General features: G+C 39.2%; 1 protein-coding gene across 5 annotated transcripts in view; it reads left to right on the top strand.

Moving 5' to 3' along the window:
* Window positions 1–14,251, top strand: part of DPP6 (dipeptidyl peptidase like 6) — a 1,366,335-nt gene that overhangs the window by 494,770 nt on the left and 857,314 nt on the right. Inside the window, exon 1 of one of the 5 annotated variants that reach the window (XM_037835751.1) lies at window positions 12,546–12,563. The exons of the other annotated variants lie outside the window; for them this stretch is intronic. Within the exon in view, the coding sequence (XP_037691679.1) occupies window positions 12,561–12,563 (3 nt within the window). The 5' untranslated portion in view covers window positions 12,546–12,560. Of the gene's footprint in view, window positions 1–12,545; window positions 12,564–14,251 lie in introns of those variants that run through there. 5 annotated transcript variants of the gene reach the window in all.

The raw sequence follows: 14,251 nt of genomic DNA, 5'->3' as shown, positions 1-14,251 counted from the left end.
GCTCTCTAGAGCTGCAAGCTGTGCCACCGCAATGGCTATGGAAGGGCACCAGGTTGATCCAACCTTAAAGAAAGAAGCTGAAGTCATTGCCCCTGTTAACACAAGGATGATTGATGTGTGAATGGGAGAATGGGAGACAAACAGGGGAGGAGATACCGTGAAGCAAGGGAGCCAAAGAACTGCTCCATAGAGGGATCCACAACAACATATGAACAGGGCCATTCAACCAACTTTCCAGTGTGATTTGCCTGTTGTTTCCATTGGCACAGCTGCCAGTTATGCTCCAGGTAACAATCACTGCATCTCTGAAGTTTATGTAAAGTGCATAAACTTTTGCTCCTGAAAGAGTCTCTGGAGCTGTGTCCTGAGTGGTCACCCGTGATGTCTTGTGGATTGTGTGACAGCAGCCATGCCTTGGGATATTTAGCCAAACGGGCCCTAGCAGGGATTGAAATCAGATTTTTTATGCTTGGTTTTCTCTCTGAGCCTGGGGAGTATAACTGCAAAATCATTCATGCAGTGTTAAGTAATTTGCCAAATGATAATCTTTAAGAGTACCTGGCTTTTGCTTGGTAACCCAAAGTATAGAATATACTGTGCCTTTCTGGGCAGGAAAAGGAGTAATGAGCAGTGACAGTTGAGTTTTGTCTCTTCTCTACTTCCTTTAGGACATAGTATCTTTGTCATAAAGCCTTAAAAATCCATCATGCACACACACACATACACACACACACACAACCTTGGAAGCTCTTTCTACTCATTTGCATCTTTTGAGTTTTTACAACTTGGTGAGTGCAGGTCATCCAACCTTGGGAATGTCAAAAATAGATATACTATAGAAGCTATGAGGGAACTTAAACACCATTTCCTATGCATTTTCCCTTGCAGCATTACCCAAACTTACATGATCATAACATCTTTGTTTTCAAGAACTAGCCATTGAGACTGATGATGCACTAGACCATGCTGGGGAAAGATAATTGGAAGATCTGAAAAGCTTTTTCAACTCTGGTATTCTTTGGCTATGACTGCACTGAAGGAGCCAAAAATTAGCGTTTCATGCCAGAGGTCCCCATTGCTAAATCAAGTAAATTCTCAGTGTGATTAGTCAGGCCCATTTGGAAATAGGTTATCTCCTTCCAGCTGGTTCCTATCTTTTGTTCTGTAATTATAATGTGCATCAGGAAAGTTATCAAAATCCTATTTGGAGAATATTGGATTAGCAAAATTTTTGATTAAATCAATAATTGGAATAGTAAGGGACTTTTCTCTTACTAATTACATCGAGAAGAACTAATGCTGTCTGTAGGTATAAAATGTGACACTTCGTTCGTTATGTAAATGAAGATAAGCCTAAGGAAAAATATTTTGAAAAGGTGCCCTTTGGACTCTGGCTTATATATATATACTCAAGGAGAAAAGGATAAACAGTCTTATGAAACTTTATATAAATTCTAATTATAATAAAAATGAGTTCAATTCATAAAGTATGCGCTCCTCTGAAAAGCTAAATATTAGCCTGAAAGTATAAAAATAAATTGGATCTTACATTTTTACATATGCCATTCCCCCCAATATGTAAAATAATGTCCCTGAAGGAAAAATATGGCAGGTTGAAATGTCTTACAGATTAGGCTCAGGCTTCATTCTCTTCTTTCTAAATTTAACTTAAGTACTAGAAGTGTTTAGAGTTTCTATTTATTGAAGTCTAGGTCTTGACATTCTATTTGTTCACAATTTGTGTTGAGATAGAAATCGCTAAACTCAAATCTCCATCAACCCCCACCCTCCACCCCCCCTTATCAGAGAAACTTTGGCTGGGTGGCTGATTGATTTGCTGGTTTTACTGCTAGCTCATCATTGATCTGACCCAAAATTCCCCTTGTCTTGCTAAATATATTCTATATACATCAAGCAAGGTTATTGATGTCTCAAAAGGAAATGAGTAACTGATTACAGTTACTACCTCAGACCCAATACTCAAATTAGCATGACTACTGGGGAATTATAGTGGGTGAGTGGATTGTGTCACCATCCTCTCCTCTATTCAAACTTTTTGCATTTCTTAAGCCTCCCTCTCCACCCCCCACTCGCATATCTCTGCTCTGCAACTGCCATCAATCCTGCCTCTATATCTCTTTAATTCCTCTCCTCTTCCTCCTCATTTCCCACTGCCACTTTTATACGTCAGGTCCTCATTATATTTCAGTAGTTTTGAAAGTGGTCTCCCACACCCCTTTCCTCCATTATATTTTGTACTCTGCAGCAAAAATTATCTTTCATGTCTTTAATGGATTTTCATTTCCTAAGTGATAAAGCCTATACTAACTAGCATGAAAGAAAGAGGCTTTCGACATGTGGCCCCAACCAACCTCTCTGACCTCATCCCTCTCACCATGCCACCCTTATACTCACATGAACCACATGGCACAGCTCACTACTCCTGGTATATAATATTTTAGTTTCCTTTGCTTCTCAAGCAAATACCATGCAATGGGTCACCTTAAACAATGCTAATTTATCCCCTCATGGTTTTGAGGCTGGGACAAACTCCAAGTCAAGGCATCATCAAGGTGAAGTGCTCTTCCCAGAGACTGGCATTCTGGGGCTGGCTGCTGGTGATCCTTGGTCCTGGGCTCTTCTGTCACATGGCAGTACACATGGAGGCCTCTCCTAGAAGAGAAGTCTTCCAGGTTTCCATGATGTTCAGCTTCGGGTGCTCTCTCTGTGGCTTTCTATCTTTGTGCCTAAATTTCATTCTGTTATAAAAGACTCCAGCAGTAGGATTAAGACCCATCCTAATTGAGTTGGGCCACACCTTAACTGAAGTAACCTCATCAAAAGATCTTACTTACAATGAGTTTACACCCATAGGAATGGATTAAGTTTAAGAACATGTTTTTCTGGGGTACATACAGCTCCAAACCTCCACATACAGCTCCAAACCGCCACATACACAGATCATTATCATGTCTTTCCTCTTCTCCTCAGTTTTACTCTTTTTCCAGAAAGTCTTTCCCACACTTCTCTGCCAGCTGCAATGTTACTCATCATTTACGCCCCAGCTCATGTTAGCTCCTCTGTAAGGCTTTCCTGTTCTGTGTGAAGTGATTGCTCCCTCCTCCATATCCCATATATTGTTTATAGCACTGTTGTTACTCATACACCCGTCCTTCCTTGGTCTGGGAACTTCTTGGAGTTCAAAACAAAGCAAAACAAAAAAGTGATGATATTCATGGTAGTATTCACCCTCATTGTCACAAACCAAACAAACAAACAAACAAACAAAAAAACTAGGGACTAGAACAGTATTGACAATATCTAGTGCCTTAAAAATATTATCTTATTTCATCTTTAAAATATGTCATTTATCGTAACTCACAGATAAAGAGACAAGGGTTCATGGAGGTGAAATAAAATCCCCAAGGTCCCACAGCCACTCAGCAGCACAGCTGGGATTGAAACCCATGTTGCTGTGAGTTCAAACCTCTTGCTACTTCTCCAATCACGTGCATTTTCCCAGGGATTATCCATGTCCATAGTGGCTTAAAATGTTTCTGAGTAGAACTGAAGGGGTTTCCGTCATGAGCAAAGCCTTTTGTTAGGAGATGTAAAGATAGTCCAAGGAAGCAGAAGCTAGGATTCCTGTCCTCAAGCAGCTCACATGCAAGAGAGAGGAAATATGTGAGAAAGTTTTTTGAAAACAGACACGGGATGGCACCAGTAAAGCACACAGGGTATAATACTGCTGGGAGAACACAGTGAAGTTATTCTCCTTTAACTTCCTAATTTCCTGGTTTTTATATAATTTGAAGTTAATCAAAGAATAAAATGAGGGGAAAAAAAAAAAAAAACCTGAAAAATGATGGGGTTGGGCTTGTCTAAATCTGGGATGGCAGATTCCTGGCTGTATCTGGGGCACAGGGAATTATTTTCAGTGATGGTTTTTGACTGTATGGGCAGACTTGATCTTTCACTTCCATCAGCTCTAGTGAGTCATTCTCCCTACCTGGACTTGGCATCATCCCAGGGAGGCAGCCAAGCCAACTCAGTGGTCCCCACAGTGACCACAGGAGCCTTCCACACGTTCCATCAGGCCTCCTATTGTCTCTGCTAATTAGGTCACACCTCTGCTCAGCAGCCTGCTAATGTGACAAGACACACCCCAAGCTGGAAGAGCTTCCAAATCCAGAGTTTCTGTAAACGCATGCCTGAAAGTTCAAAGAGGCTAATTCAGTTTCACACTGGGTAGAATGTTGCAAGTCTTACAAATCATTTTATTTAGAAACATCTCCTCTCTCAGCAGGCAACTTGCCTGTGAATTGGTGAGGTAGATGGTTTCTGGCTATCACTCACGTGAACTCAAGGTGTGCTTGCACAAAGCGGGTCTTGTTCTTTCTTTGCTGTTTGTCCACTGGAGATTATTTCCCTCACTGGACTAAGACTAGTCTTTCTAGCATAGAAACTATGAGAGGAATCAGAATTTTAGTGCTAGAAGCCTCCAGAACTATAATCTGTGCTCACTCCCTCTGATCCCTTTACAGTGATTTTATCAGATCCTTTAAATAGATACACCCACAAGTAAGTGGTAGAGTGGGGAGAACATCAGCAATTGGTATAGAATTGTTCAAGAAGGAAGGAGATATGCAGAAAAGCTTCTTGATCTCCACTTTTGCTTGTTCCTGCTGGTTCTCTTCCACATGGCTGGTTATTACATGGATTCCATTCAATCCCAGATCACATCATGGCTCCTCAGTGTTAATAACTTCCTGTAGTCAGACATGTATAGAACCCAAGTGGTGTGTGAATCTAAGTTTAATTCTCTTCCTGAAACAGTCTTGTGTGATCTGGCCTCGGCCAGTATTTCTGGCTTCCCATTGCACACTCACTCTAGTCTCAGTGATCTTTTCAGTTCCTCAGATACACCAGTTTCCTTATCACCCCAGGACCTTAAAACAGATTGTTTTCTCTTTTACCTCTCTGGTATTCCCCCAATTCCAATTCATCCTTCAGATCTCTCCCTACATATCCTAGCTCTCCCGGTTACATTGTTTCATTGAGGCCTGTGGCCCTTCATGGGACTTATTTATAAGGATCATTATTTAATTACAGTAGATGTCTCCCCTGCCAGATGGTAAATTCCAAGACAGCAGGAACCAAGTCTGCCTTATTTTGCAAATAAATGGATTTATTATAGCTGGGATTTTTCTCCTTAGGAGATATAGTAAAATGTAAAAGTGCTTTCAGTATGCAGTTTTTACAAGTGAGCTTTGTGTAAACACACACAACATATTCATTTCTCTGCAATTTGACACACTGGGTAAAGTTATACACATTACAGAGTCTTTATTCCAGATTTTTGGAAAGGCAGGTACTAAGTTTTATTTAGAAAAGAAAGCAGTATTTTTGTAATCTTTCATCAACACATGGGCAGACATACATTGCTCTTTCATCTCCTAAAATCCTTTCAAAATGTTTTCATAAGCCCTAAAATAATCACTCTCTCTTGTTATTCAGAGACTTCAGACTTAAAGATCTGCTTTTGGAAATCTTGCTTCAAAATTTCCCAAAGACAGTTTTCTTGAGGAAGATGAAGCACTTTAAAATTACCAGAACCTCAGAATCTGAAAAGACCCAAGCCAAACCAATAATTTAAGGAGAAATCTAATATGTGCGTAAGTAGTAAATTTGCAAAAATGGCTGCAAATATAACATTGCTCAAACTGGACCATAAAAATCCATTCCCTAAAAGTGTAGCATACTTCATTCGTAGGCCTGTGTGACCAATTAAAATGCAATTTACCTGTAAGCATAGATGGTAGAATTGTCCTGTCCTATCATAGTGTAAGTCTACTCAAGACACTGCAGGAATCTAGGAAGGGAACCTTAGGAAGATGTGTTTATGGACCCCATATCCGTCCCCCCACCTTCCTGATATTTTCTTACAGTCCTCTAAATTGTCTATTGTAATGGAGAAATGACCAGAAAACTCCCTTGTTTCTACCCCATTGAGGTCTGCTTCTTAGGCTTTCTTTTACATCAACCCTCTGACCTCAGCTGCATCCCACTTTGGGGCTACCTTCCACTATCCAGCTGCATAACCCTGAGTGAGAGAAGTCACTGCTGGAAATAAGCCGTCTTCCCAGGCCAATCCATCCATCTTCCCAGGCCTAATCCATACCTAAACATGACTCTTCCATTCCAGTTTACTGCTCTAGACCCATCTCTACAAAGGCAGAATCACAGAAGCAAATCATCTTTGAATACGAAGAGGTCTTAAATACGTGGGGTCAATCACTGCTCCCCTACCACCACCCACTCCAGTGATGAAAAACAGTATTTCTGTACAGAACTGAAATCTGTGGAGGGCAGAATTAGTGAGAAATACATACATCGTGAATGCAGGGAAGAGCCAGTTGGCTTGTGTCAGATTCTTTGCCAAGGGTTGGTGGTGCTCCTGACACAGGGAAAGCAGTACTTAGGGAGGTGAGGCAGCAGGGGGAGGTAAGTGGTGGAATGTCATTATCTAAATTGGATAGGACCCAAGCCCCGTGGATTACCATACACCTTCCCTGTTGAAGAAAGTGCTCACGGGATGATAATGACTGCCAGCTGTCATGACCTCCGTTTCTCCTCTTACAAGGCTCTGATCCAACGTACATCATGTGGTAAATCGTTAGTGATTTAAATTCAAAATGACTGTGGTCTGCGGGGAGTGAACAATGTGACTTCTTCCTCCAGAAGGCTCGGACCATCCTCTCCTCCCTGCCCCAATTTAGAGGAAAATACTGATGATGTTCTGTTATCACCCCAGAGGCCTTAGCAGATGCAATTTCTGTGGTCTGACATTAGTCTATGCAAGCCCTGGGTCTCTCTCAGAGAAGGAGACCAATGTTCATGAACTCTCAACCTGACTTCTGCTCCCCTGTTTCCTTTGAAATCATACCTCTTCTTTGCAAATGAGGTGTTTTTATGACAAGAAAATATATGGACTTTACTGCTTCACTTATTCTCTCAGAAGTTCGTTAAAAGCTTACATACACACCAGTCAAGGCTTTTTATGAGACACAGCCAAGATGTTTCATGCATATGGTGCCAATAAACATACTTCTCCAGAAGGAACCAGTACTATTTATGTAAAGAAGACACTTAATTCAACTGAAAGGAAATAGCAAATCAGGGAATGCTTGATTATGGCACTGAAGATGCTTTCTGGAGTGAAGACGTTATTTGGAAAACTTCCAGATGCTCAAAGCTTGAGGAGGGCCTGGATCAGGGAGGTAGCTAACAGCTCAACAGGCTGGAACTTTCTGGATCCAGAGGAAAGGGGCCAAGCCAGCCCCTTTAACTTTATCAACAGTTGACAGAGATTATTGCATGAGCTTTTGAGTTGTAAGAATTGATACTGAGCCTCTCTATAGGCAAGAATATAACTGAATCCGTGATGAAACTGTCACAGTCTAGACCTATGATTGCACAGGTAAAATAACAAAGGTTGGAAGTGAAAAGTATAACCAGGAGTTTTGGGGGAGACTTCTGTGCCAGACAGTCAGTTTAAGCAACTGCTTTTCTCAGTTCTCTGGGTTTTTTTAGTTTTTTATGTTGTTGTTGTTTTTTAAATATTAATTGAACAAGGCAGCCATCGATGCAAATCCAGTTCAACACAGAGGACATTCAGATATGTCAGATGACTGAAGTGAATCTCTTGCTACTAATGGGAAATGAATGGACAACATCGCTTAGCATCTGCCTTATCAACACAGGCCTGACAAGGAAACATGTCAGTTACCAGAGACACACCTGGGCCCTTAACACTTCATGTCATAACAGTGGCAGCTCAAATTACTCTGAATTCCATTTATGTGGCTCCCTCTTTGTAAAGCATCACTTCCTTTCTCTTAAGAACAGAGGAAGAGGGTATGGTCAAACTCAAATTACTTTCTCAGGTGGTGGAGCAGGATGAAGGTGACTTAGTGTTTGCTTCCATGAGAGGGAAAACTATCCCCAACCCTCATGAGTGATTTCATGGGGATCCACAGCCTAAGGAGTCCAATGTATTGTATCTGACACATTGACTGTTTTCACCGCTGTAAATTGCACTAACCATCTGCCTGCTATTTCCCTGCGTTAACACCCTTTATTCCACCTATTGATAATTCTGGACCATAATCACTAATAAGTTTCTTTTGCATCCTCTTCATTCTTTCAACCATATATGGTCCTCAGCTCAGGTGGCCAGTTTCCATGAGAGAGAGAGAGATAATGGCTTAGCTCTTGGGCAAAGAAGAGGCAGGTAAAGATACTTTGTTCTCCAATCAACAAAATCTTTCAGCCACAGTGTTTGTCTCAGTGACCAGACCAAGTTCAGATGAATTATCTACTACTGTTTCCAGTTCCTCCTTCTGGTTTTAGTTGTTCTTGCCCACAGATTCCTTGACCCTTCCCTGAGTTCTGGAACTGAGCAGTGGCAAAGAACCCCAAGAAATTGAATGTGTCAAGGAGTACCACAGGAAGATATCCAACAGATTCCTCCAACAGATGGCTTAGATCCATGAGAGTAGCCTGATGATGACTGACTGGCCATGATATTTTGAAACTTGTGCTTTAACCCAGCTCTCTATACTACCCTTCTCTGTGATCATTAAAGGAACCCACATTTATACTTTATCTAACCCACCCAGAGATCACAGAATTTATATGCATTTTTAAGAAAAGGGCCAGAGCTGATTAAACAACGATGATTCTGTTTAGCCAACTTTGACCCCCAAATTATGAAAGAGATTCCAAATGTAATTACTTTTAGTCACACTGAGTTTGCTCTGTAGGATAAGATAAACACTTAAACACAGGTAACTGAGCATTATAGCAGAGTTCATGACATTTGACCTATACAAATCCAAGTTTCTGATTTTAAGAATCCTTTGAAATAGCAGGAGGATTCGGTTTATTAGCATTTCTTTCAAAATGCCAGCATACACACAAACCCGAACTACTTTACTAGCATGGTCTGAATCCATGGAGTTTTAGAAACATTCATAATTAAAAAAAAAAAAAAAAAAGAAAGAAAGAAAAAGTCTTGCTTCTAATAATAACTCTGATTAACCATAATGATCAGATAATTACCTCAAAAACTTTTAGGAAGTAGGGAGAATATAAATAAATCAGTTAATAAATAAAATGCTTCAAGCTTTGTGACCTTGTTTTTCAGTTTTATATATATCAAATTAGGAATCTACTCCACTAAATGATCTAAAGTATCTCCTGTCTAGAATTCTATGAATTTTCTGTCAATCCTAGATTAACTCAGAAGTTGTTTTGGCTTTTGTGTTTCCCAATAGTCATTGTGAAAGGTTGAGTCTTCTTTCCTGCACTTTTAGAAGGCAGAGTTCAATGAGCCAGAATGAATGTATCATGTCCCAACATTTTGAAAGGCCCTAATTTCACCTGCAGACAAATTGTCACATTTTTGGGAGTGTGGATGTTTGGGCTACTGTTGGCTGCAGCAACTGTGTACTGAGACAAAGATATTTTAAAAAGCCACATTTAATAGTTTCTTTTCTTCTATATTGAAGAAGCCAGCTTATTGCCTTCTGGCAAATTAGAATTTCACCAAACCTTCAGTTAGGAAAGTACAGCTTGTTATAAAAGCACAAAATGTATTTCTCGACTCTTCTTTCCCCTGCCCCTCCTCAGTAAGAATACAATAATTTATACATGGAAACATTCAGGACTATACTTTTGCTTACCCTGAGCTACCTGAAATATCAGAGTTTTAATTTTGTTTTGTTCACTGCTAAGTCCCCATCACCTAGCGCTGTGCTTGGCAGGCAGTAGCTGCTCTGCATATATTGTATGAATGACTGAAAGAAAGCCTCTGACGCCTTTTCCTAAAGTAATCTTGATCCCTGTATGTGCTTTGTGATACTTCTATTGCTGCTGTGTTTCTTAGAGGGACACCTTAAAAACATGTTCAGAGATACCCATGAGGCCCCTGTGGATAGTGCTACTGACCAGCGATGCTAGAGAAGTAATCACATTTGCACCTGATTAGTATTTCTTTCCAGGCCCAGTTAAGGTAAATGACTTTTACTTTATGCCAAAAAAAAAAAAGAAACCCACAGTAGCATGTTTCTAATATAGAAGTATCAGTGGCCCCAACAAAAAGACCCACATTCGTGGCGGTAATAAAATCAGTGTGATCAGGGACTAAAGGAAGTAAAGCTGCAGATAGGCAACGTGCCGGGGAAATTCATAAATATTTGATTCTAACTTATCATTTGGCTCATGTTGCAAATGGACTTGGATATAGTTTACTGCCAGGCAGTTAATGTCAATTGCTTGCTTGAAGCAGGGCAAATGAAAAAGAACTAAACCTAACAGCCCAGAAGGAGATACTAAGGTACCCTAACTAAAATTTATTCATTTAATTAAGCATCACCTATTCAGAATACACTTCTTATTTGTGGCTTGGAATGGAAAGATACCATACTCCCAGGAAAAATATAAAGGTTACCAGAAGATAATAAATTATCTCATCCTTAATAATAATAACCTCATCCTTAATTCATTCCCCAAATACTCAGTTAAGTAGCTTATGTAAGTGATAGAAGTAATTATGTACAAATTACATTAGTTGAATATTTTAATTTAAATAAGATTAACAAAATGTAGTAAATAATGGATAAGAAACTGGTGTTGTATCATTAGAGAATGTATTTTGTTTAAGAGAATTGAATATATAAATCAGTGGATAACTATGCAGCAAACACAAATATAAATACAGTCCCATGTTTATTGTTTCTATTAAGTTGCCCAAAATAGGTACTAAAGTGCAATATGAAAAAAAAAAAAAATAGACAATAACTTTCTATGTTATGCAGTGGAGGTGGCTCTGAGAGTTATAAAGTATTAAAAAAAAATCCCTCATTTATGTCTTACCTTTAAGATATAAAAGTCATCAATATATTTATAGTGTTTATTTACATTATTTAGTTTTGTTCTTTTTCTCCACAGATGAGCCTATAGTTGACTAACTTCACATGGACTTAATTGTGATACATTACTTATGCCTATTCATATAATAGAGACAATATGGAAATTAAGGTAATGTGATCTGTGTCCTTATCTTTGGAATCAGTATTTCCGTTTTTGCATTTTCCACTCATTTATTTTTCAAAAAATGAGCAAAATGTGAAAATTAAAATCACATAAACACCACTGAATGGAGAATAAAGCAGTGATGTTGCTGAAACCGATCTGCTTGTCACGCAGACTGCATCACAGCAAATATGCGTGTGTCAGGTAAGAATGAACTTTGGAATCTGGCACACACCAACAGTCTTCCATATGCTAGTGCATAGTGCCCAAAGTACAGATTGTTCCCAAGTCAAATGAACCCTCTAAAATGTAGCCTTTTTTAGTATCCTCTACTAAAGAGTAGTAAGATACCAAAGGGTGTTAGAAAACTGCAGGAAAGATGCCTAGGATTCAGTGAGCATCTGTAGTGTAATAATATCTGTGGGTTGTTGGTAATCACAGGTTGGTTTAACAACTCCTTCCTGTGTGCAGAGTTATATGCTGTGCCCTCTGAAAAGATGCAGAAGCAAAGAAGCAGAGTCTGTTCTACCCAGAAGTAAAACCCCACAGTGATCGGGGGTTGCCAGATAAATCTTTCCCAATTTGCCAATCACAATTCTTGGAAGTTCTAACATAGTAACTCTTTGGTGTTAAGGCTTTGAGAGAGTCTTAACACACTGAACAAATCACCAATTATAATGCTGTCAGTAGACCTGAAAGTCTTTGAGGGGATATAACTGGGGCATGTAAGCTTAGCTCTCACATAAGCTTCCAAAGTGTTTTAAGATTTTCCTTTTCAAAAAACAATGGATGTTTACTGGAGAAAAAATAGAAAAGGCAGATAGTCCAAAAAATTAAAAGCAAACAAATACAAAAGTTACACATAATCTAATCAACCAAAGATAATCACTATTAACAGTATAGCAAATATTCTTTCTGGAATTTTCTAGGCATCTGTAGTTCTATCTAGATCTACGTCTGTCTAAACTATATCTATTTATGCACATAAATGCTCTTTCTTACAAAAAATGGGGTCACTTTGCTCTCCAGTCTGCCTTTTTGAATAGAAATAAATTATGAACATGTTTTCATGTCACTAACTACACATTTATCATCATTTTTAATGATGTCTTAGCATTCATTTCTTGGAAAATACCTTGATATATGTAACCACTGGGGAGTTTCCAATTATAAGCAATGGTGCAACTAACATCCTTGTAGACATGTTTGCACATTTGTTAAATAATTTCCTGAGGATAAAATTTTCAGAAATAGAATTGCTATGTCAAATGTTATTTATGTTTTTAATACATTTCATATATATTGGAAAATTGCATTTCAGAAAAGTTCTGTCAATTTATATTCTCACTAGCTGTGCATGAAAGAACCTGTTCTACTTAGACATTCACCAACCCAAGACATTGCCATTCTCTTCAATGGTTACCAAGCTGATAGCTGATAGACTTTTCTAATTTTTGTTGATTATGGTAAGCTTGAATATTTTTTATGTTATTAACCACATTTTTCTTGCCTATTCATGTCCATTTAGCCTTGCCATTTGGTATGATTTCTCTTATTGCTCTGTAAGCGATTCATTCACTCATTCATTCATTCATCCACTTATTATGGTAGCAATTCTTTTTCCTATATGTTGCAATCCCATCCTGTCCCCAATTTATTATTATATCTTTTAGTTTTAGTTATAGTTTGTGACATACATAAATCTTTCATTTTTATGTATGCAAGTTTACCAATCAGTTCCATGATCAATTCTGACCTTAATCATTTAGGATCTCTGAACTGAGTTGTTCAGCAGCATACCCAAGCTAAAATCCAGCAGTGGGTTAGAAACTCCCTTTCTGAAAACCATTGAAATATCATTTGTAGTAAGAGTCAACAAAATGAGGTAGAGTCTTTCAGTGTTAAGAACAGAAACATTAAGAAGGAAGGTAGAGTTCAGAACCACATGCTGATGTGGTATTGGTTGTGTTGAGCAGACTTCCAAGGCAGCACACACAAGTCCCAGCCCCTGGTGTGCACACACGTTCTCCCAATTATTCAGGCAAACACTAATCTAGGTGCTCTGTGAAGGGATTTTTGCCAATGTAATTAAGGTTCCAAATCTGTTGACCTTAAAATAGCAACATTATCTGGGTGTGCCAACATGATCATGAGTTCTTTAAAAGCAGAGAGTTTCCTCTGACTGGTCACAGAAGGGGAAGTTAGAGAGAGTTGCTCTAGGTGGCCTGGAAAAAAGCAAACATCCTTTTGGGAACTGCGAATAGGGGCCATGAGGCAAGAAACTTTCCAACAGCTGGAAAGAAAATGAGGACCTCATTTCTAGACTGCAATAATGTGAATTATGCCAACAACCAGCGAGCTTTTAAGAGAGGTCTCCAAATCCCAGAAAGAAACACAGCCCAGTTGACACCTTTATTTCAGCCTTAGGAGACCCTTAGCAGTGGCTCCAACTTACCTGAGCCCTAACTTCTGACCCACCGAAACTAGGAGATAATAAATGTTTGTTGTTTAAGACACTAAGTTTATGGCAATTTGTCACAAAGAAATAGAAAATGAATTCCGCAATATCTGCTTCCCTGCAGAGCTCTGAGGGAGACAGGCTTTCCAGAAGTCCACTGTCCAGGTTACAGTGTCAATGATTTTCCAGCTCTGGTATTGTAGTTATAGGGGTTTGGCTAATGGTGTAACCATTCTTGGGCAATATTCCATCCTGTTCCTTGGGAAATACATATGAGTGGAAATTCCATACAGTGAAAATGACTGAAAAGTTCATTACAAGCAACATGTTAGGGGAACAGCAATTGACAGAGTCCTCCTCCTTCAAAAATACTGTCCTTTCATTGAAATGTTATATAACAATCAGGCCAGAGAAGTCAACTCAAGTCTACAGCCATTTTAGGGTCCCTACTAGGTGATAAGAGGGGCACAAGAAAAATGATCTCTGCCTTGAGTATTGACGTTGTTGGGGAGCCAAGATTTATAGCCAGGAAGCCACTAGAGAATATCACCAAGCACTATGTGTCTGAACTTCTGAATATAGTACTTTGAGCTTGCCACTGCTTGCAAAATAAAGTTAAGACTTCATAGAATGTTTAAATCCCTCCAGGCACCCATCCCAGACCTCTTTCCAGCCTTATGTCTTGCTACCCCTCTC

Source organism: Choloepus didactylus, chromosome 5 (assembly GCF_015220235.1).
Source record: "Choloepus didactylus isolate mChoDid1 chromosome 5, mChoDid1.pri, whole genome shotgun sequence".
Classification (NCBI taxonomy): domain Eukaryota; kingdom Metazoa; phylum Chordata; class Mammalia; order Pilosa; family Megalonychidae; genus Choloepus; species Choloepus didactylus.
Note: the sequence above shows the minus strand (reverse complement) of the source record. Positions and strands in the feature narration are given on the sequence as shown.